General features: G+C 42.3%; 1 protein-coding gene across 1 annotated transcript in view; it reads left to right on the top strand.

The window, feature by feature from the left end:
- Positions 1–735: 735 nt before the first annotated feature.
- Positions 736–20,524, top strand: part of SUPV3L1 (Suv3 like RNA helicase) — a 98,819-nt gene continuing 79,030 nt past the window's right edge. The window contains exons 1-2 of the mRNA XM_053691853.1: positions 736–1,083; positions 10,361–10,438. Of these exons, the coding sequence (XP_053547828.1) occupies positions 837–1,083; positions 10,361–10,438 (325 nt within the window). The 5' untranslated portion in view covers positions 736–836. The remainder of the gene's footprint in view (positions 1,084–10,360; positions 10,439–20,524) is intronic.

Genomic DNA, 20,524 nt, shown 5'->3' with positions numbered 1-20,524 from the left:
TTCAGTGCCTGGGGAACATATCTGGTAAATATCTATTTTATATGTATCATTGTTTAGTTTCTATAGCACTTTTAAATTTAATCCCATTATAGTCTATGGGCATTCCATTTTGTCATTCACCCTTGTCATTCCTTTTAGTACATCCCCTTTTTTTTCTCTATTCTTTTAATATTGTGGCAGTATATTTCTGTTCTCTGTGAAGCTAAATGCAACTTCAGAGTATTGCAGAGACATAAAAAAGCTACATTTAAAGCATTGAATTACATGTAGTATTATATAAAATATATGCCTGTACTTCATGGTAACACAGGCAAGTTAAGAACTTTAGACTATTTCTGTGCTTTCAGTTTAACCTTTTAGGTCTGGTGCAAAACAGCAACCTTTTTTTATACAATTTTCTTGCTGTGGGGTAGAAAATAAGGATTCTGCTACAACTTTAGATACAGTGAATTCTTCTAATCTGATTGTCACATTGTCCCTGAACACCGGAAGTGACGTAGTTGCGCATTCCTATGGTAGACAACTTAATTTAGAACACCTCCTATGTTTGTTACATTAAAGTTGATTAAAAAAAAAAAAAAAGCTTTGAGTTGAGGTCACATGTTTTATGTCTAGAGCTGTGCTCCAGTCTGCAGCTAGACTACTTTGCCTATAGGTAGGGTTTCTGCTAGTGACGTCATTAATTCGCGACGCATGTATCTAGGGCTCCTGCAAGTGACGATCCTTATGCGCCGCCTGCTGTCACATGATGTCATCAGTATGCGCCATGTCACCCATGCTGCTATCGGTTAGGTCAGATACGGTCCGGTCTGTATAAGGGAGCGTGCATTACAGCCATGGCAGTGAGCGTGTGCGCGCTATTGCGGGGTACGCGCTGTGTCCGGACTTCACCCCTGTTAGCGTCCCGGTGTGTAGTTTCCGCTATTAGCGGACATTTGCCGCAACCCCTGGTCCCTCCACAGCCCCGGGCACTGCTTTCGTCTCGGCCCCCGGACACCTCCCTCTTTGTCCCCGTTCAGCTCCGCGCCTCAGACATTCCCGATACTGACATTGGCGCCGAACTCACCCGTGTTCTGGATAGAAGTAAGTGACCCACCCAGCATGGCTTTCTGTGTGTGTTTAAAAGTGTGTGTAAGGGAGGGGTGTGTGTGTGTAAGGGAGGGGTGTGTGTAAGGGAGGGGTGTGTGTAAGGGAGGGGTGTGTGTGTGTGTAAGGGAGGGGTGTGTGTGTGTGTAAGGGAGGGGTGTGTGTAAGGGAGGGGTGTGTGTAAGGGAGGGGTGTGTGTAAGGGAGGGGTGTGTGTAAGGGAGGGGTGTGTGTAAGGGAGGGGTGTGTGTGTGTAAGGGAGGGGTGTGTGTGTGTGTGTAAGGGAGGGGTGTGTGTGTGTGTAAGGGAGGGGTGTGTGTGTGTAAGGGAGGGGTGTGTGTGTAAGGGAGGGGTGTGTGTGTGTGTGTAAGGGAGGGGTGTGTGTGTGTGTAAGGGAGGGGTGGTGTGTGTGTGTGTAAGGGAGGGGGGGTGTGTGTGTGTGTAAGGGAGGGGGGTGTGTGTGTGTGTAAGGGAGGGGGGGTGTGTGTGTGTGTAAGGGAGGGGGGTGTGTGTGTGTGTGTAAGGGAGGGGGGTGTGTGTGTAAGGGAGGGGTGTGTGTGTGTGTAAGGGAGGGGTGTGTGTGTGTGTAAGGGAGGGGGGTGTGTGTGTGTAAGGGAGGGGGGTGTGTGTGTGTAAGGGAGGGGGTGTGTGTGTGTGTAAGGGAGGGGTGTGTGTGTGTGTAAGGGAGGGGTGTGTGTAAGGGAGGGGTGTGTGTAAGGGAGGGGTGTGTGTAAGGGAGGGGTGTGTGTAAGGGAGGGGTGTGTGTAAGGGAGGGGTGTGTGTAAGGGAGGGGTGTGTGTAAGGGAGGGGTGTGTGTGTGTGTAAGGGAGGGGTGTGTGTGTGTGTAAGGGAGGGGTGTGTGTGTGTGTGTAAGGGAGGGGTGTGTGTGTGTGTAAGGGAGGGGTGTGTGTGTGTGTAAGGGAGGGGTGTGTGTGTGTGTGTAAGGGAGGGGTGTGTGTGTGTGTGTAAGGGAGGGGTGTGTGTGTGTAAGGGAGGGGTGTGTGTGTGTAAGGGAGGGGTGTGTGTGTGTAAGGGAGGGGTGTGTGTGTGTGTGTGTGTGTAAGGGAGGTGTGTGTAAGGGAGGGGTGTGTGTGTGTGTGTGTGTAAGGGAGGGGTGTGTGTGTGTGTGTGTAAGGGAGGGGTGTGTGTGTAAGGGAGGGGTGTGTGTGTAAGGGAGGGGTGTGTGTGTGAGGGAGGGGTGTGTGTGTGTGAGGGAGGGGTGTGTGTGTGAGGGAGGGGTGTGTGTGTGAGGGAGGGGTGTGTGTGTGTGTAAGGGAGGGGTGTGTGTGTGTGTAAGGGAGGGGTGTGTAAGGGAGGGGTGTGTAAGGGAGGGGTGTGTGTGTAAGGGAGGGGTGTGTAAGGGGGGTGTGTGTGTGTGTGTGTGTGTAAGGGAGGGATGTGTGTGTGTGTGTGTGTGTGTAAGGGAGGGGTGTGTGTAAGGGAGGGGTGTGTGTGTGTAAGGGGGGGGTGTGTGTGTAAGGGAGGGGGGTGTGTGTGTGTAAGGGGGGGGGTGTGTGTAAGGGAGGGGGGGGTGTGTAAGGGAGGGGTGTGTGTGTGTGTAAGGGAGGGGTGTGTGTGTGTGTAAGGGAGGGGTGTGTGTGTAAGGGAGGGGTGTGTGTGTAAGGGGGGGTGTGTGTGTAAGGGAGGGGGGGGTGTGTGTGTGTGTAAGGGAGGGGTGTGTGTGTGTGTAAGGGAGGTGTGTGTGTGTAAGGGAGGGGTGTGTGTGTGTGTGTGTAAGGGAGGGGTGTGTGTGTGTGTGTGTAAGGGAGGGGTGTGTGTGTGTGTGTGTAAGGGAGGGGTGTGTGTGTGTGTGTGTAAGGGAGGGATGTGTGTGTGTGTAAGGGAGGGATGTGTGTGTGTGTGTGTGTAAGGGAGGGATGTGTGTGTGTGTGTGTGTAAGGGAGGGATGTGTGTGTGTGTGTGTGTAAGGGAGGGATGTGTGTGTGTGTGTGTGTAAGGGAGGGATGTGTGTGTGTGTGTGTGTGTGTAAGGGAGGGATGTGTGTGTGTGTGTGTAAGGGAGGGATGTGTGTGTGTGTGTAAGGGAGGGATGTGTGTGTGTGTGTAAGGGAGGGATGTGTGTGTGTGTGTAAGGGAGGGATGTGTGTAAGGGAGGGATGTGTGTGTGTAAGGGAGGGATGTGTGTGTGTGTGTAAGGGAGGGATGTGTGTGTGTGTGTAAGGGAGGGGTGTGTGTGTGTAAGGGAGGGGTGTGTGTGTGTAAGGGAGGGGTGTGTGTGTGTAAGGGAGGGGTGTGTGTGTGTAAGGGAGGGGTGTGTGTGTGTAAGGGAGGGGTGTGTGTGTGTGTGTGTGTAAGGGAGGGATGTGTGTGTGTGTGTGTAAGGGAGGGATGTGTGTGTGTGTGTGTAAGGGAGGGGTGTGTGTGTGTGTGTAAGGGAGGGGTGTGTGTGTGTGTGTGTGTAAGGGAGGGGTGTGTGTGTGTGTAAGGGAGGGGTGTGTGTGTGTGTGTGTGTGTAAGGGAGGGGTGTGTGTGTGTGTGTGTAAGGGAGGGGTGTGTGTGTGTGTGTGTAAGGGAGGGGTGTGTGTGTGTGTAAGGGTGTGTGTGTAAGGGGGGTGGGTGTGTGTGTAAGGGGGGGAAAGGTGTAAGGTGGTGTATGTATGGGGGGTGTGTGTAAGGGGTGTGTGTAAGGGGTGTGTGTGTGTAAGGGTGTGTGTGTAAGGGGGGGTTGTGTGTAGGGGGGTGTGTGTGTGTAAGGGGGGGGGGTGTGTAAGGGGGGGGGGGGGGTGTAAGGGTGTGTGTGTGTAAGGGGGTGTGTGTGGGTGTAAGGGGGGTGTGTGTGTAAGGGGGGTGTGTGTGTAAGGGGGGTGTGTGTGTGTGTAAGGGAGGGGGGGGTGTGTGTAAGGGAGGGGTGTGTGTGTAAGGGAGGGGTGTGTGTGTAAGGGAGGGGTGTGTGTGTAAGGGAGGGGTGTGTGTGTAAGGGAGGGGTAGGGGTGTGTGTGTGTGTAAGGGAGGGGTGTGTGTGTGTGTGTGTGTAAGGGAGGGGTTTGTGTGTGTGTGTAAGGGAGGGGTGTGTGTGTGTAAGGGAGGGGTGTGTGTGTGTAAGGGAGGGGTGTGTGTGTGTGTGTGTGTGTAAGGGAGGGGTGTGTGTGTGTAAGGGAGGGGTGTGTGTGTGTGTGTGTGTGTAAGGGAGGGGTGTGTGTGTGTAAGGGAGGGGTGTGTGTGTGTGTGTGTGTAAGGGAGGGGTGTGTGTGTGTGTAAGGGAGGGGTGTGTGTGTGTGTAAGGGAGGGGTGTGTGTGTGTGTGTGTGTAAGGGAGGGGTGTGTGTGTAAGGGAGGGGTGTGTGTGTAAGGGAGGGGTGTGTGTGTAAGGGAGAGGGGTGTGTGTGTAAGGGAGGGGGGGGTGTGTGTGTGTGTAAGGGAGGGGGGGGTGTGTGTGTGTGTAAGGGAGGGGGGGGGTGTGTGTGTGTGTAAGGGAGGGGTGTGTGTGTGTGTGTAAGGGAAGGGTGTGTGTGTGTGTAAGGGAGGGTGTGTGTAAGGGGAGGGTGTGTGTGTGTGTGTAAGGGGGGGGGGTGTAAGGGGGGGTGTGTAAGGGGGGGGGGGTGTGTAAGGGGGGGTGTGTGTGTGTAAGGGGGGGGGTGTAAGGGGGGGGTGTGTGTAAGGGGGGGGTGTAAGGGGGTGTGTGTGTAGGGGGGTGTGTGTGTAAGGGGGTGTGTTTGTGTGTGTGTAAGGGGGTGTGTTTGTGTGTGTGTAAGGGAGGGGTGTGTGTGTGTGTGTGTGTAAGGGAGGGGTGTGTGTGTGTAAGGGAGGGGTGTGTGTGTGTGTGTGTAAGGGAGGGGTGTGTGTGTGTGTAAGGGAGGGGTGTGTGTGTGTGTAAGGGAGGGGTGTGTGTGTGTGTAAGGGAGGGGTGTGTGTGTGTGTAAGGGAGGGGTGTGTGTGTGTGTGTAAGGGAGGGGTGTGTGTGTGTGTAAGGGAGGGGGGTGTGTGTGTGTGTGTGTAAGGGAGGGGGGTGTGTGTGTGTGTAAGGGAGGGGTGTGTGTAAGGGAGGGGTGTGTGTGTGTGTAAGGGAGGGGTGTGTGTGTGTGTGTGTAAGGGAGGGGTGTGTGTGTGTAAGGGAGGGGTGTGTGTGTGTAAGGGAGGGGTGTGTGTGTGTAAGGGAGGGGTGTGTGTGTGTAAGGGAGGGGTGTGTGTGTGTAAGGGAGGGGTGTGTGTGTGTAAGGGAGGGGGGTGTGTGTGTGTGTGTAAGGGAGGGGGGTGTGTGTGTGTGTGTAAGGGAGGGGGGTGTGTGTGTGTGTGTAAGGGAGGGGGGTGTGTGTGTGTGTGTAAGGGAGGGGGGTGTGTGTGTGTGTGTAAGGGAGGGGGGTGTGTGTGTGTGTGTAAGGGAGGGGGGTGTGTGTGTGTGTGTAAGGGAGGGGGGTGTGTGTGTGTGTGTAAGGGAGGGGGGTGTGTGTGTGTGTGTAAGGGAGGGGGGTGTGTGTGTGTGTGTAAGGGAGGGGGGTGTGTGTGTGTGTGTAAGGGAGGGGGGTGTGTGTGTGTGTAAGGGAGGGGGGTGTGTGTGTGTGTGTAAGGGAGGGGGGTGTGTGTGTGTGTGTAAGGGAGGGGGGTGTGTGTAAGGGAGGGGTGTGTGTGTGTGTGTGTGTAAGGGAGGGGTGTGTGTAAGGGAGGGGTGTGTGTGTGTGTGTAAGGGAGGGGGGGGGGGTGTGTAAGGGAGGGGTGTGTGTGTGTGTAAGGGAGGGGTGTGTGTGTGTGTAAGGGAGGGGTGTGTGTGTGTGTAAGGGAGGGGTGTGTAAGGGAGGGGTGTGTGTGTGTAAGGGAGGGGTGTGTGTAAGGGAGGGGTGTGTGTAAGGGAGGGGTGTGTGTAAGGGAGGGGTGTGTGTGTGTGTGTAAGGGAGGGGGGGGGTGTAAGGGAGGGGGGTGTGTGTAAGGGGTGTGTGTAAGGAAGGGGTGTGTGTAAGGGAGGGGTGTGTGTGTAAGGGGGGGGTGTGTGTGTGTAAGGGGGGGGTGTGTGTGTAAGGGAGGGGTGTGTGTGTAAGGGAGGGGTGTGTGTGTAAGGGAGGGGTGTGTGTAAGGGAGGGGTGTGTGTAAGGGAGGGGTGTGTGTGTGTGTGTGTAAGGGAGGGGGGTGTGTGTAAGGGGTGTGTGTGTGTGTAAGGGAGGGGTGTGTGTGTAAGGGAGGGGGTGTGTGTAAGGGAGGGGGTGTGTGTAAGGGAGGGGGTGTGTGTAAGGGGGGGGTGTGTGTGTAAGGGGGGGGTGTGTGTGTAAGGGGGGGGTGTGTGTGTAAGGGGGGGGTGTGTGTGTAAGGGGGGGGTGTGTGTGTAAGGGAGGGTTGTGTGTGTAAGGGAGGGGTGTGTGTGTGTGTGTAAGGGGGGGGGTGGAGGGGTGTGTGTGTAAGGGGGGGTGTGTGTGTGTAAGGGGGGTTGTGTGTGTAAGGGAGGGGTGTGTGTAAGGGGGTGGGTGTGTGTGTGTGTAAAGGGTGGGTGTGTGTGTGTGTGTGTGTGTGTGTGTAAAGGGGGGGGTGTATTTAGAGAACTGAGAATTGGATAAAGCGCCTAAGAAATCTGCTACCTGTGGCTCTGAACAAAGGCTAGTTAGCCAGTCTATGGGTTAGTGGATAAATATGGTTGTGTTCAAAGCGCCTCAAATGGGCAAGATATGGTGTCTTTAACAGTGTGATCCACTGATGTGTGACTACCCTAAATATTAGGTGTAGTTAACCAGAAACCTAAACACGATTTGAAGATTATAATTTGAAACGATGAACGCAATTTAGCGATTACAATTTAAAACCATAATTTGTGGATCCACATTGAACATGATCTCCTAAAATAATCTATAAAATAAACTCTCAAAATGATCTTATAAATGTTAGACTTGTGTATTCCTGGTGGTCTGGTATAAATACCTTGACTTGGCTTCTAGCTATGTATATTTCTGTACAGCGGGTATGTTGGTGACCAGCGGTAGCTGAAACTGAGTCGTGACCTATGATCACAATAGGATCATGTGATGTGTGTCAGGTGTAAATTGTGATTGGCTGTTCTATAGCAGTCGATATTAAAAATTGCAAAGATTAGCAAAAAGAGGAAGATCTTGCACGTGCAAAATCTAATAAAGGGACACTTGGGGAGTGCAAATTGTGAATACAGTTATGCAATAAAAAGCAATAAAAATGCATCAAAAAATATATCAAAAAGGTGTGTGTCATAAAAGATATATAAATGAACCACAGTGATTGAGTCAATGCTATATATCCGATAGTGTTAAGTCAGTAAGCAATCCAACTTGAAGTGGAAAACAAAGTCAAACTTGTTTCTTGGTGTTGCGAATTCCAATGATGAGGATCTTGCTGGATCCAGGTGGTCTCGCTGTTATCCGATTTAGTCCCTATTGAAGTGTCCTGTGAAAATGCAAACAATAGTGTAGAACATCCAAACTTTGTATAAAAGGTTGAAAATGAGCTTACCAGCTAGTAGTCAACGCGTTTCGGCCCCTTCCAGGCCTTTCACAAGACTGTGTGTGTGTGTATTTATAAGTGTGTTCATTGGGTTATATTTCCATACTCTTATGTTATGTGTGGCAAGTACATGGTTTGCTTGTGCCAATTTCATTCACCCCTTATCACTGCTTCCACAAACATCAAATCTCCTTACAAAAAACTAGTTTACAACTACCTTAACCACTTCCTGTCCTCCAACTCTTTGCTTGACCCCCTGCAATCTGGGAGACTACCCTCACCATGGTTACTATTTTCTTTCTGCTATAAGTAACGGCTACTACACTCTACTTAAAGTGTCAGTAAACCTAAAAAATGTTATATAATTCTGCACATAGTGCATTATTTTAGTGCTATCGTTATAAACCCTTTTTTCCAATTTATTTTTTTATAAATATGTCCGTTTTACAGACCCGCTCTCTGTACTCTGCTGAGCGGGTCTGGTTTTTTTTACACAGCGCATTGGGGCCAGCTGTATAGTCACAGCCCGGCCCGACCGCGCCATTACACAAAGTGCAGCTCGCTCCTGCTCTGCCTTTCTGTCCTAATGTCACAGACTACTTATCTGGCATTTCTTTCTGGATGGCCTCTCACCGCCTAAAGATTAACATGTCCAAGACTGAGCAATTTCTAACCCACCCCAGCTCTACTCAGATTTCTGAGACTCTTATCACTGTTGATGGCATCACTATCTCCCCATCACCCCAAGTTCGCTGCATCAGAGTTACGCTTGACTTCAATCTGTCCTTCATCCTCTACATCCAATCACTCTCTTCATCCTGCCGAAACACCTTCGCCTTTATTTCCAAAATGTGTCAGTTTCTTAGCTCTCCCGACTTGACTACTGCAATAACCTAACTGGCTCCGCATCCACAGCAGAATTAAATTCTAAATTTTCACTCTGACCTACAAATCCCTCTCCAACGCTGCCCCCTCTACCTGTTCTCACTAGTAAACAAATATACTCCAGCTCTACCCATAAGATCCGACAATGACCTGCTCCTCACATCTTCTACCATCACCTCCTCACATGCTGGACTTCCCATGTGGCACCAACCCACTGGAACGCACTTCCTCGTGCTCTCAGACTTTCCCCTAGTCTGCCCTCCTTTAAAGGGACATAAAACAAGTTGGGATAGAGACAAAATATAATATGTACTTTATTACATTACCTGCCAATTTATACTGCAGTGCATCGCCATTAACCCTTTCTTTTTAGTTTCTGAATTGTAAAGCTCTCCCCCCACACATTTCCTTCTATGGCTGTATTTATATCCTTGTTTTGGTAGAATGTAAAATTGCATAGAGATTATCTGCTGGAGCTGCCTAGAAGCTGTGAACTTAAATAGTATGCCTGTGTCTAAACACTGATAAAAGGGGTGGAGTTAGCTGCAACAGGCAGCTTAGCTATGTAATTAATTTTGCTTATTTTTGAAAATTATTTTAAAATACTTGCCAGCAATTTTTAAACATTGTTTTTATGAAAACTATTTTAAATTAATTAGCCCTTTTAGGATATATACAGATCTCAACCTGTTTTATGTCCCTTTAAACGCTTCCTAAAGACATATTTGTTCAGGGAAGCTTAACATCCGACCCAGTAACAAATGAATTCCACTTGCCTAATAATTGCCCTCATAAAACTCTGTACTAACATCATTCTCACCCCTGCAGCCCTCATATAACTATGTACTAACATTATTCTCACCCCTGCAGCCCTCATAAAACTCAGTACAGAGTTATGAGAGGGTTGCAGGGGTGAGAATGATGTTGGTACAGAGTTTTATGAGGGCTGCAGGGGTGAGAATAATGTTAGTACATAGTTATATGAGGGCTGCAGGGGTGAGAATGATGTTAGTACAGAGTTATGAGAGGGTTGCAGGGGTGAGAATGATGTTGGTACAAACATCATTCTCACCCCTGCAACCCTCCTATAACTCTGTACTAACATCGTCCTATAACTCTGTACTAACATCATTCTCACCCCTGCAGCCCTCATAAAACTCTGTACTAACATCGTTCTGACCCCTGCAACCCTCCTATAACTCTGTACTAACATCATTCTAACCTCTGCAGCCCTCATATAACTGTACTCACATCATTCTAACCCCTGCAGCCCTCATATAACTCTGTACTCACATCATTCTAACCCCTGCAACCCTCCTATAACTCTGTACTAACATCATTCTAACCCCTGCAGCCCTCATATAACTCTGCACTAACATCATTCTAACCTCTGCAGCCCTCATATAACTGTACTCACATCATTCTAACCCCTGCAGCCCTCATATAACTATGTACTAACATTATTCTCACCCCTGCAGCCCACATAAAACTCTGTACTAACATCATTCTAACCTCTGCAGCCCTCATATAACTATGTACTCACATCATTCTAACCCCTGCAGCCCTCATATAACTATGTACTAACATCATTCTAACCCCTGCAGCCCTCATATAACTCTGTACTAACATTATTCTCACCCCTGCAGCCCTCATAAAACTCTGTACTAACATCATTCTAACCCCTGCAGCTCTCGTATAACTCTGCACTAACATCATTCTAACCCCTGCAGCCCTCATATAACTCTGTACGAGCATCATTCTCACCCTGCAGTCCCCAACTCCTGTTTTCTCACTCTCCTAGATTGTAAATTCCCACAGAAATAGGGCCCCAATGCCTCCTGTATTTGTCACATCCTGTCTTGTCTTGTTTTACTTCTAGCAATTGTACCCATAGACAGCTGCACTTTATAAATAAAGGAAAATAATAATTTGTCTGTCGTACAGAAACACAATGTCATCAAATGTGTTTTTTTTCCAACAGGTGAAGTCCTGAAAGCCTTAAACAAGTTTTATAAAAGGAAAGAAATGCAGAAACTTGGAGCAGATAACGGGCTTGATGGTAAGGAGCCCAGCAACATGCATCTGTCACAGGAACCAATAGATAAAGTTCCAAAATAACCTTTTGAGTATAGCTAAGCTCCCCTGTGAAAAGAGGTTAATCCCAAAACCTCTCGATAATGTGTAAAACTCCAAAACAATAATATAAGGTGCGCCTAAAAAGGTCCGCTATACAATAAATGTTAAAAAGCACAAGTCACCTTTTAGTGTTTATATTTAAATGATATTTCTAAAATAACCATAACAATGAGCTAATATATTCTTATTTGGTTAAGTTTCTAATGTACATACAAATTTGTTAAAATCAAAATGCCACCAGTGGTCTTCTAAATTCCAGATACTAAAAAATATTTCAATGGTTAAGTTTCAAAATTTTCTGAAGATCGTTGCTTAAAAATGTTGCTAAAAATGATTTTGCTAAAAGATTACTTTGTGCAAAGTCAATTCACTTCCATATAGCTTCCTATTGGGAATCCAAACCACCGTTTTGTGAATCTATTTAAAAGGCGATTAAGAATATTTTGGTTTCAGTACTTTGTCCAACCTCTTCTTTGTTAGAATAGTTTATGCCCTTAAATATAGCACCTCAAAATCTGGAGATCATTTTTTGATCCTTTAAAACAGTCTCTGTATAGAGCATGTAGCTAAAATCGTAACATTTAAACCTTTAAGTGCAGGGGATTTTACTCACTGGAATCCGAATTTACCATTCTTATGACCGCTACACAAACAGCCAACTTTACCGTTTAAACAGTTCCGCTCACGTGTTTGTTAGAGAACCAATGGGCAGACCGTATTACCGGTGATATACCTTGAATTCCTGAAAGTTTCTTTAAATGCACTTGCTTGATTTGTTAACAAATAGTTATCAGCGTGCTCTGATTTGCACAGCATACATCATGTTAACTGATTCTCATCAACGCGTTTCGGCTTCAATAGCTTTTTTTCAAGATGAGCTTAATATGTCTGACGTTGCCTTTTTTTATGCAGAGTTTTCACATTTTTGAATTCTTAAAGGGACACTTAACACCTGCTGAAACTTTTTCTGAGGAATCAAAATAAACTAATACACTGTTCTCAATGCTGTATGTTCAACTTACTACAAACTCTTCATGAAAACTCTTCGTATTTTCTATGCTTATACACAGCTTGTGTTTTCCTATGTAGGGTGCCATCTTGTAACGTGTGCACCCAAGTCATGTGATGCGCACAGCATCTTCTCTCACTGATGTTATAGAAGGCAGGTAAATTGTCAATGCTAATTCACTGTAATGCAAAGCATGCATTACAGTATATGAGGACAAAGATCTATTTTATATTTGTAATACAGTAATTGCATCTTCTTTTATTAAACGTATTTTAAATGTTCTATGTACTGAACAGATCGACAGTCTGTGTGTTTCACTGTTCACTGCTATAATTAAGTTCAGTTTTAATTGCCAGCCCCATGTTCAGAGGGGAGGGGGAGGAGGGAGGGGGAAAGTCTAGAAGCCGTTTCTTTTTTAAGACACAATGAGTCCACGGATCATCTTAATTACTAATGGGATATTCATCTCCTGGTCAGCAGGAGGAGGCAAAGAGCACCACAGCAAAGCTGTTAAATAGCTCCTCCTTTCCCTCCCACTCCAGTCATTCTCTTTGCCTTACGTTAGTGACAGGAAGAGGTAAAGTGAGGTGTTAGTATAGATTCTTCAATCAAGAGTTTATTATTTTTAAAGTAGTACAAGATTGTGCTGCTTTTTTCTAGGGTGTAGCCATAGTCCATATCAGTCTCTACAGTAGAGCATTTGGTGGCTTTAGAGCAAAGGGAACTTGTGGGACATAATTCTCACTGCGCCTCCCATGTAATTGTTTGCTGCTCTTACCAAGAAAATCTGAGGGATATTTGCTCAGGACTTTTGTTTTAAATTACAGGCCCATGTGAGGGAGAGGACCTCGCAAACCTGGGAAGTGCTAACTTTATTCTGGGGGTGAAGTAAGGAGACACAGAAGCAAGTTGGGCACTTCATTTTTATTTGTTCCTCATTGGATTTAGCCTTATTATCTGAGGCTTAGAGGTAGATTCCCTCAGAGTTTTAGGGAACACTTGGGGCCAGTTAAATGCAGGCACTGGGGCTGTGTGGGACATAGGCTTTCAGTGTGATAAATATTGCCATAATGGAGCCATCACTGAAGAGCTTAAATTCTTATTACCAGAGGCTTACTTTTATATTACTAGCCGACCGGGAGTTTTTATTCTCTAGAGTTAACTAGCTGAGAGGGCTAAAGTCTCTTTGAGGATCAATTTTATCAACTGTTTGGGGCAGGTTTTTACTCCCAGCGACTTTTATATTACTAGCCGACCGGGAGTTTTTAGCCTTGTTCTATTACTTTGAACCGTTTGGGGCAGGTTCTTACTCCCAGCACTTTATTTTGCAAATAAGGCCGATTGGGAGATGTACTGTGAAGTCAGGATGAGACTGATATGCTTTAGGAAAGTTCTTCTCTGTGAAAGGCACATGTTGAGCAAAAAGAGGCTGCTTCTTGGGTGGTAACTAGCCATAGAACAAGCTATTATGCTTGGGTGGTAACTAGCCATAGAACAAGCTATTATGCTTCGGTGGTAACTAGCCATAGAACAAGCTATTATGCTTGGGTGGTAACTAGCCATAGAACAAGCTATTATGCTTGGGTGGTAACTAGCCATAGAACAAGCTATTATGCTATTTTTATCGTTCCCCGGTTGAGCGCTTCTCTCTCTTTTTATTTACGATCAGGAGATGTGCCTGTTAATACCGCCATAATGGCTGACGGATATGTTTTTAACAGAGATTTATCCGCCCGGGAACGATACGCTCATGATGGGCGGACCTATGCTACGTGATATGTGCACCTTTTTACGTAGCCTTAATTCCGTTTAATCGGAATCTTCTCTGCTGCTGTTTGTCACGCAGCAGAGATACTGCTCGTTTTGTATTTACTATAGGGAGGAACGATCATGTTAGGCTCCCAATCCGGTGGCAAGTCATCTCAGCAAGACTTAACCGAGTATAATGCGATATAAGGTGGTGCAATCTGAATTGCTAATTCCCAATAAAAAAATCTGATAAAGATAAAAATAAAATTGCTTAAAAAAAAAATAAAAAAATAAAAAAAATTATATATATATATATATATATATATATATATATATATATATATATATATATATATATATATATATATAATATAATATATATAATCTCTTATTATATGTGCATATGGACAACCTGTATATTATATACTCCTGTTTAAAATAGAACACACTGTGCAGTTTATATATACATTTATAACAATAAAAATATCTTAAAAACAAACGACTCCAAATATATAATACAATAGTGAATAAAATGTAATCGACACCGGTGTCATTAATATGTGTGTCTATCTGTGAAGATATAGGGCTCTAACTAAAAATTGAGATAGCACATAAATTATGTATATCACATAAAACAAATATACAAAACAATTGTTAAATTCACCATATATTTTACCACTGTTTCTTTTTAGCTATATGTATATGCTAGGCTATTATTATTAAATTGTTCAAGGCATGACATTCGGTATGGGTGTGTGTTGATACTAGCCATTGTTTGGTTAGGGGGTGCTATATGTAGAGCAAAGGGGTGTCAATGTTATTTACAGCCCGATGAAACGGCACTGTTGGCCGAGAAACGCGTTGTTGTTTCAACTGGTTTTAATAAACTTGTTTTCCTTTTTTCACCTTTGCTCTGAGACAAATTTCTTTTTGGTTGGTGTGGGGCCTATCTTGTTGTACTGCACATACGAGAGAGGTGCCCCTAGCCATCCCACACACCTTTTTTGATCCTGCCGATTGGTACAGATGGATGAAGGCGTTGGTTGCCTGAATCTCCCGGGTTGGTGAGACGCTCCCACGTGACCCGGCTCCGGAGATCGATAGTGAGTCTGTCGAGCGACAAAGAGGTCCTGGCCTGCTGTTGATGGCACTGTCCGTGCCGTTCCCTATGTGAGTTGCCATCTGTTTGTTCAGACGATATTGTCCTATGTGGCGCCTCCTCTTCTGTTTTCACAGGACTTTCATCTGATCACTTTCTTTGGGAGAGCGGCCGCCATTTCTTGTTTTGGGTGTTCCCCTGGCATATGAGCGCTAGGGTTCTCTAGCCCTATCCTGTTCTACAATAGTGATTTGCCAATTTAAAAGTAAAGGCCACTCTTGGACCTCATAAATAAACAAAATGAAACTGATAGTGAAGGTTATCTTGAAATAAGGGAGACCACTTTTGGCCTTCAAAACAAACCTCTCTTTTTAATTAAAGGGACATGAAACCCAAACTTTTTCTTTCATGATTCAGATAGAGATACAATTTTAAACAACTTTCCAATTTACTTCTATTTAATTTGCTTCCTTCTCTTTGCTGAAAGGTTTATCTAGGAAAGTTCATGAGCAGCAGAGAACCTAGGTTCTAGCTGTTGATTGGTGGCTGCATATACTGTGTATATTGAATGTGATTGGCTCACCCATGTGTTCAGTTAGAAACTAGTAGTGCATTGCTGCTCCTTTAACAAATGATACCAAGAGAATTAAACATTAGATAATAGAAGTAAATTAGAAAGTTGTTTAAAATTGATATTCTCTATCTGAATCCTGAAATAAAATGTTTGGTTTCATGTACCTTTAACTTCTAAAAGGCACACTTTAAATTTTATGTTAGGATTTAACATGTTGATGTTTTTAGCTAAAATATAGCTGATTATCCCCTATTAGGTTTTAAACGATAACCGTGATAATGAAAGGAAATTCTTCCATGTAGAGCAGTAGCCATTCCAAGATCACTTGATTAAAATGAAAGCGGTAGTAGAGGGAACTGAGGGGACTAATATGGGGTCAGGAATATGTAGCTTATAAGGAAGTCTCAGTGTATGAATTGGAAAAAGTATATTATCTCGGTTTCTGAGTAATATTAGACCCTTTGACAATTATTTAAGAGTCAGTAAGTGATCTCGCTAGAGTTGTTAAAACATAGCGTATTTAGAGACGTAAATTGGGGATAATGAAGCTAAAAAGGCAAGGTTGATATGGTCACACAGTTACAGTTTAAATAGAGAGTATATTAAGTTCAGTGAACCAAGATATCGGCATGAAGGTTGTGTTGAGATCTCCTTATTTGGCTTAGATCTAAATAAAGCTGTATTAATTGCCACAACCATAGTACATTCACCTTGCTTATGTGGTAAATTGGTATTATCAATTAAGTACTAAACCCATAGACTATGAAGACCTCATTTACGTCCTGAAACTGTAGATCAGAGTGAGCACAATCCCTGATTAGGAAACTATGATTTAAAGCAGACATCAGGAGTTACCTAGATATATTATTATACAGTTGTTTATAGTAAGGATCCTCGGGTTGTGATTAGCATTGTTACCTAGATATAGTATTATACAGTTGTTTATAGTAAGGATCCTCGGGTTGTGATTAGTATTAAGTTACCTAGATATAGTATTATACAGTTGTTTATAGTAAGGATCCTCGGGTTGTGATTAGTATTAAGTTACCTAGATATAGTATTATACAGTTGTTTATAGTAAGGATCCTCGGGTTGTGATTAGTATTAAGTTACCTAGATATAGTATTATACAGTTGTTTTATAGTAAGGATCCTCGGGTTGTGATTAGTATTAAGTTACCTAGATATAGTATTATACAGTTGTTTATAGTAAGGATCCTCGGGTTGTGATTAGCATTAAGTTACCTAGATATAGTATTATACAGTTGTTTATAGTAAGGATCCTCGGGTTGTGATTAGTATTAAGTTACCTAGATATAGTATTATACAGTTGTTTATAGTAAGGATCCTCGGGTTGTGATTAGTATTAAGTTACCTAGATATAGTATTATACAGTTGTTTATAGTAAGGATCCTCGGGTTGTGATTAGTATTAAGTTACCTAGATATAGTATTATACAGTTGTTTATAGTAAGGATCCTCGGGTTGTGATTAGTATTAAGTTACCTAGATATAGTATTATACAGTTGTTTATAGTAAGGATCCTCGGGTTGTGATTAGTATTAAGTTACCTAGATATAGTATTATACAGTTGTTTATAGTAAGGATCCTCGGGTTGTGATTAGCATTAAGTTGCCTAGATATAGTATTATACAGTTGTTTATAGTAAGGATCCTTGGGTTGTGATTAGCATTAAGTTACCTAGATATAGTATTATACAGTTGTTTATAGTAAGGATCCTCGGGTTGTGATTAGCATTAAGTTGCCTAGATATAGTATTATACAGTTGTTTATAGTAAGGATCCTCGGGTTGTGATTAGTATTAAGTTACCTAGATATAGTATTATACAGTTGTTTATAGTAAGGATCCTCGGGTTGTGATTAGTATTAAGTTACCTAGATATAGTATTATACAGTTGTTTATAGTAAGGATCCTCGGGTTGTGATTAGTATTAAGTTACCTAGATATAGTATTATACAGTTGTTTATAGTAAGGATCCTCGGGTTGTGATTAGCATTAAGTTGCCTAGATATAGTATTATACAGTTGTTTATAGTAAGGATCCTTGGGTTGTGATTAGCATTAAGTTACCTAGATATAGTATTATACAGTTGTTTATAGTAAGGATCCTCGGGTTGTGATTAGCATTAAGTTGCCTAGATATAGTATTATACAGTTGTTTATAGTAAGGATCCTCGGGTTGTGATTAGTATTAAGTTACCTAGATATAGTATTATACAGTTGTTTATAGTAAGGATCCTCGGGTTGTGATTAGTATTAAGTTACCTAGATATAGTATTATACAGTTGTTTATAGTAAGGATCCTCGGGTTGTGATTAGTATTAAGTTACCTAGATATAGTATTATACAGTTGTTTATAGTAAGGATCCTCGGGTTGTGATTAGTATTAAGTTACCTAGATATAGTATTATACAGTTGTTTATAGTAAGGATCCTCGGGTTGTGATTAGTATTAAGTTACCTAGATATAGTATTATACAGTTGTTTATAGTAAGGATCCTCGGGTTGTGATTAGCATTAAGTTGCCTAGATATAGTATTATACAGTTGTTTATAGTAAGGATCCTCGGGTTGTGATTAGTATTAAGTTACCTAGATATAGTATTATACAGTTGTTTATAGTAAGGATCCTTGGGTTGTGATTAGCATTAAGTTACCTAGATATAGTATTATACAGTTGTTTATAGTAAGGATCCTCGGGTTGTGATTAGTATTAAGTTACCTAGATATAGTATTATACAGTTGTTTATAGTAAGGATCCTCGGGTTGTGATTAGCATTAAGTTACCTAGATATAGTATTATACAGTTGTTTATAGTAAGGATCCTCGGGTTGTGATTAGTATTAAGTTACCTAGATATAGTATTATACAGTTGTTTATAGTAAGGATCCTCGGGTTGTGATTAGCATTAAGTTGCCTAGATATAGTATTATACAGTTGTTTATAGTAAGGATCCTCGGGTTGTGATTAGTATTAAGTTACCTAGATATAGTATTATACAGTTGTTTATAGTAAGGATCCTTGGGTTGTGATTAGCATTAAGTTACCTAGATATAGTATTATACAGTTGTTTATAGTAAGGATCCTCGGGTTGTGATTAGTATTAAGTTACCTAGATATAGTATTATACAGTTGTTTATAGTAAGGATCCTCGGGTTGTGATTAGCATTAAGTTACCTAGATATAGTATTATACAGTTGTTTATAGTAAGGATCCTCGGGTTGTGATTAGTATTAAGTTGCCTAGATATAGTATTATACAGTTGTTTATAGTAAGGCTCATCGGGTTGTGATTAGTATTAAGTTGCCTAGATATAGTATTATACAGTTGTTTATAGTAAGGCTCATCGGGTTGTGATTAGTATTAAGTTACCTAGATATAGTATTATACAGTTGTTTATAGTAAGGATCCTCGGGTTGTGATTAGCATTAAGTTACCTAGATATAGTATTATACAGTTGTTTATAGTAAGGATCCTCGGGTTGTGATTAGTATTAAGTTACCTAGATATAGTATTATACAGTTGTTTATAGTAAGGATCCTCGGGTTGTGATTAGTATTAAGTTACCTAGATATAGTATTATACAGTTGTTTATAGTAAGGATCCTCGGGTTGTGATTAGCATTAAGTTGCCTAGATATAGTATTATACAGTTGTTTATAGTAAGGATCCTCGGGTTGTGATTAGTATTAAGTTGCCTAGATATAGTATTATACAGTTGTTTATAGTAAGGCTCATCGGGTTGTGATTAGTATTAAGTTACCTAGATATAGTATTATACAGTTGTTTATAGTAAGGATCCTCGGGTTGTGATTAGCATTAAGTTACCTAGATATAGTATTATACAGTTGTTTATAGTAAGGATCCTCGGGTTGTGATTAGTATTAAGTTGCCTAGATATAGTATTATACAGTTGTTTATAGTAAGGATCCTCGGGTTGTGATTAGCATTAAGTTGCCTAGATATAGTATTATACAGTTGTTTATAGTAAGGATCCTCGGGTTGTGATTAGCATTAAGTTACCTAGATATAGTATTATACAGTTGTTTATAGTAAGGATCCTCGGGTTGTGATTAGCATTAAGTTACCTAGATATAGTATTATACAGTTGTTTATAGTAAGGATCCTCGGGTTGTGATTAGTATTAAGTTACCTAGATATAGTATTATACAGTTGTTTATAGTAAGGATCCTCGGGTTGTGATTAGTATTAAGTTACCTAGATATAGTATTATACAGTTGTTTATAGTAAGGATCCTCGGGTTGTGATTAGCATTAAGTTACCTAGATATAGTATTATACAGTTGTTTATAGTAAGGATCCTCGGGTTGTGATTAGCATTAAGTTACCTAGATATAGTATTCTACAGTTGTTTATAGTAAGGATCCTCGGGTTGTGATTAGCATTACGTTACCTAGATATAGTATTATACAGTTGTTTATAGTAAGGATCCTCGGGTTGTGATTAGTATTAAGTTACCTAGATATAGTATTATACAGTTGTTTATAGTAAGGATCCTCGGGTTGTGATTAGCATTGTTACCTAGATATAGTATTATACAGTTGTTTATAGTAAGGATCCTCGGGTTGTGATTAGCATTGTTACCTAGATATAGTATTATACAGTTGTTTATAGTAAGGATCCTCGGGTTGTGATTAGCATTGTTACCTAGATATAGTATTCTACAGTTGTTTATAGTAAGGATCCTCGGGTTGTGATTAGCATTACGTTACCTAGATATAGTATTATACAGTTGTTTATAGTAAGGATCCTCGGGTTGTGATTAGCATTAAGTTACCTAGATATAGTATTATACAGTTGTTTATAGTAAGGATCCTCGGGTTGTGATTAGCATTAAGTTACCTAGATATAGTATTATACAGTTGTTTATAGTAAGGATCCTCGGGTTGTGATTAGTATTAAGTTACCTAGATATAGTATTATACAGTTGTTTATAGTAAGGATCCTCGGGTTGTGATTAGCATTAAGTTGCCTAGATATAGTATTATACAGTTGTTTATAGTAAGGATCCTCGGGTTGTGATTAGTATTAAGTTGCCTAGATATAGTATTATACAGTTGTTTATAGTAAGGATCCTCGGGTTGTGATTAGTATTAAGTTACCTAGATATAGTATTATACAGTTGTTTATAGTATGGATCCTCGGGTTGTGATTAGTATTAAGTTACCTAGATATAGTATTATACAGTTGTTTATAGTAAGGATCCTCGGGTTGTGATTAGCATTAAGTTACCTAGATATAGTATTATACAGTTGTTTATAGTAAGGATCCTCGGGTTGTGATTAGTATTAAGTTACCTAGATATAGTATTATACAGTTGTTTATAATAAGGATCCTCGGGTTGTGATTAGTATTAAGTTACCTAGATATAGTATTATACAGTTGTTTATAGTAAGGATCCTCGGGTTGTGATTAGTATTAAGTTGCCTAGATATAGTATTATACAGTTGTTTATAGTAAGGATCCTCGGGTTGTGATTAGCATTAAGTTGCCTAGATATAGTATTATACAGTTGTTTATAGTAAGGATCCTCGGGTTGTGA

This window comes from Bombina bombina, chromosome 9 (genome assembly GCF_027579735.1).
Source record: "Bombina bombina isolate aBomBom1 chromosome 9, aBomBom1.pri, whole genome shotgun sequence".
Classification (NCBI taxonomy): domain Eukaryota; kingdom Metazoa; phylum Chordata; class Amphibia; order Anura; family Bombinatoridae; genus Bombina; species Bombina bombina.
This window is presented reverse-complemented; position numbering and strand designations above follow the sequence as displayed.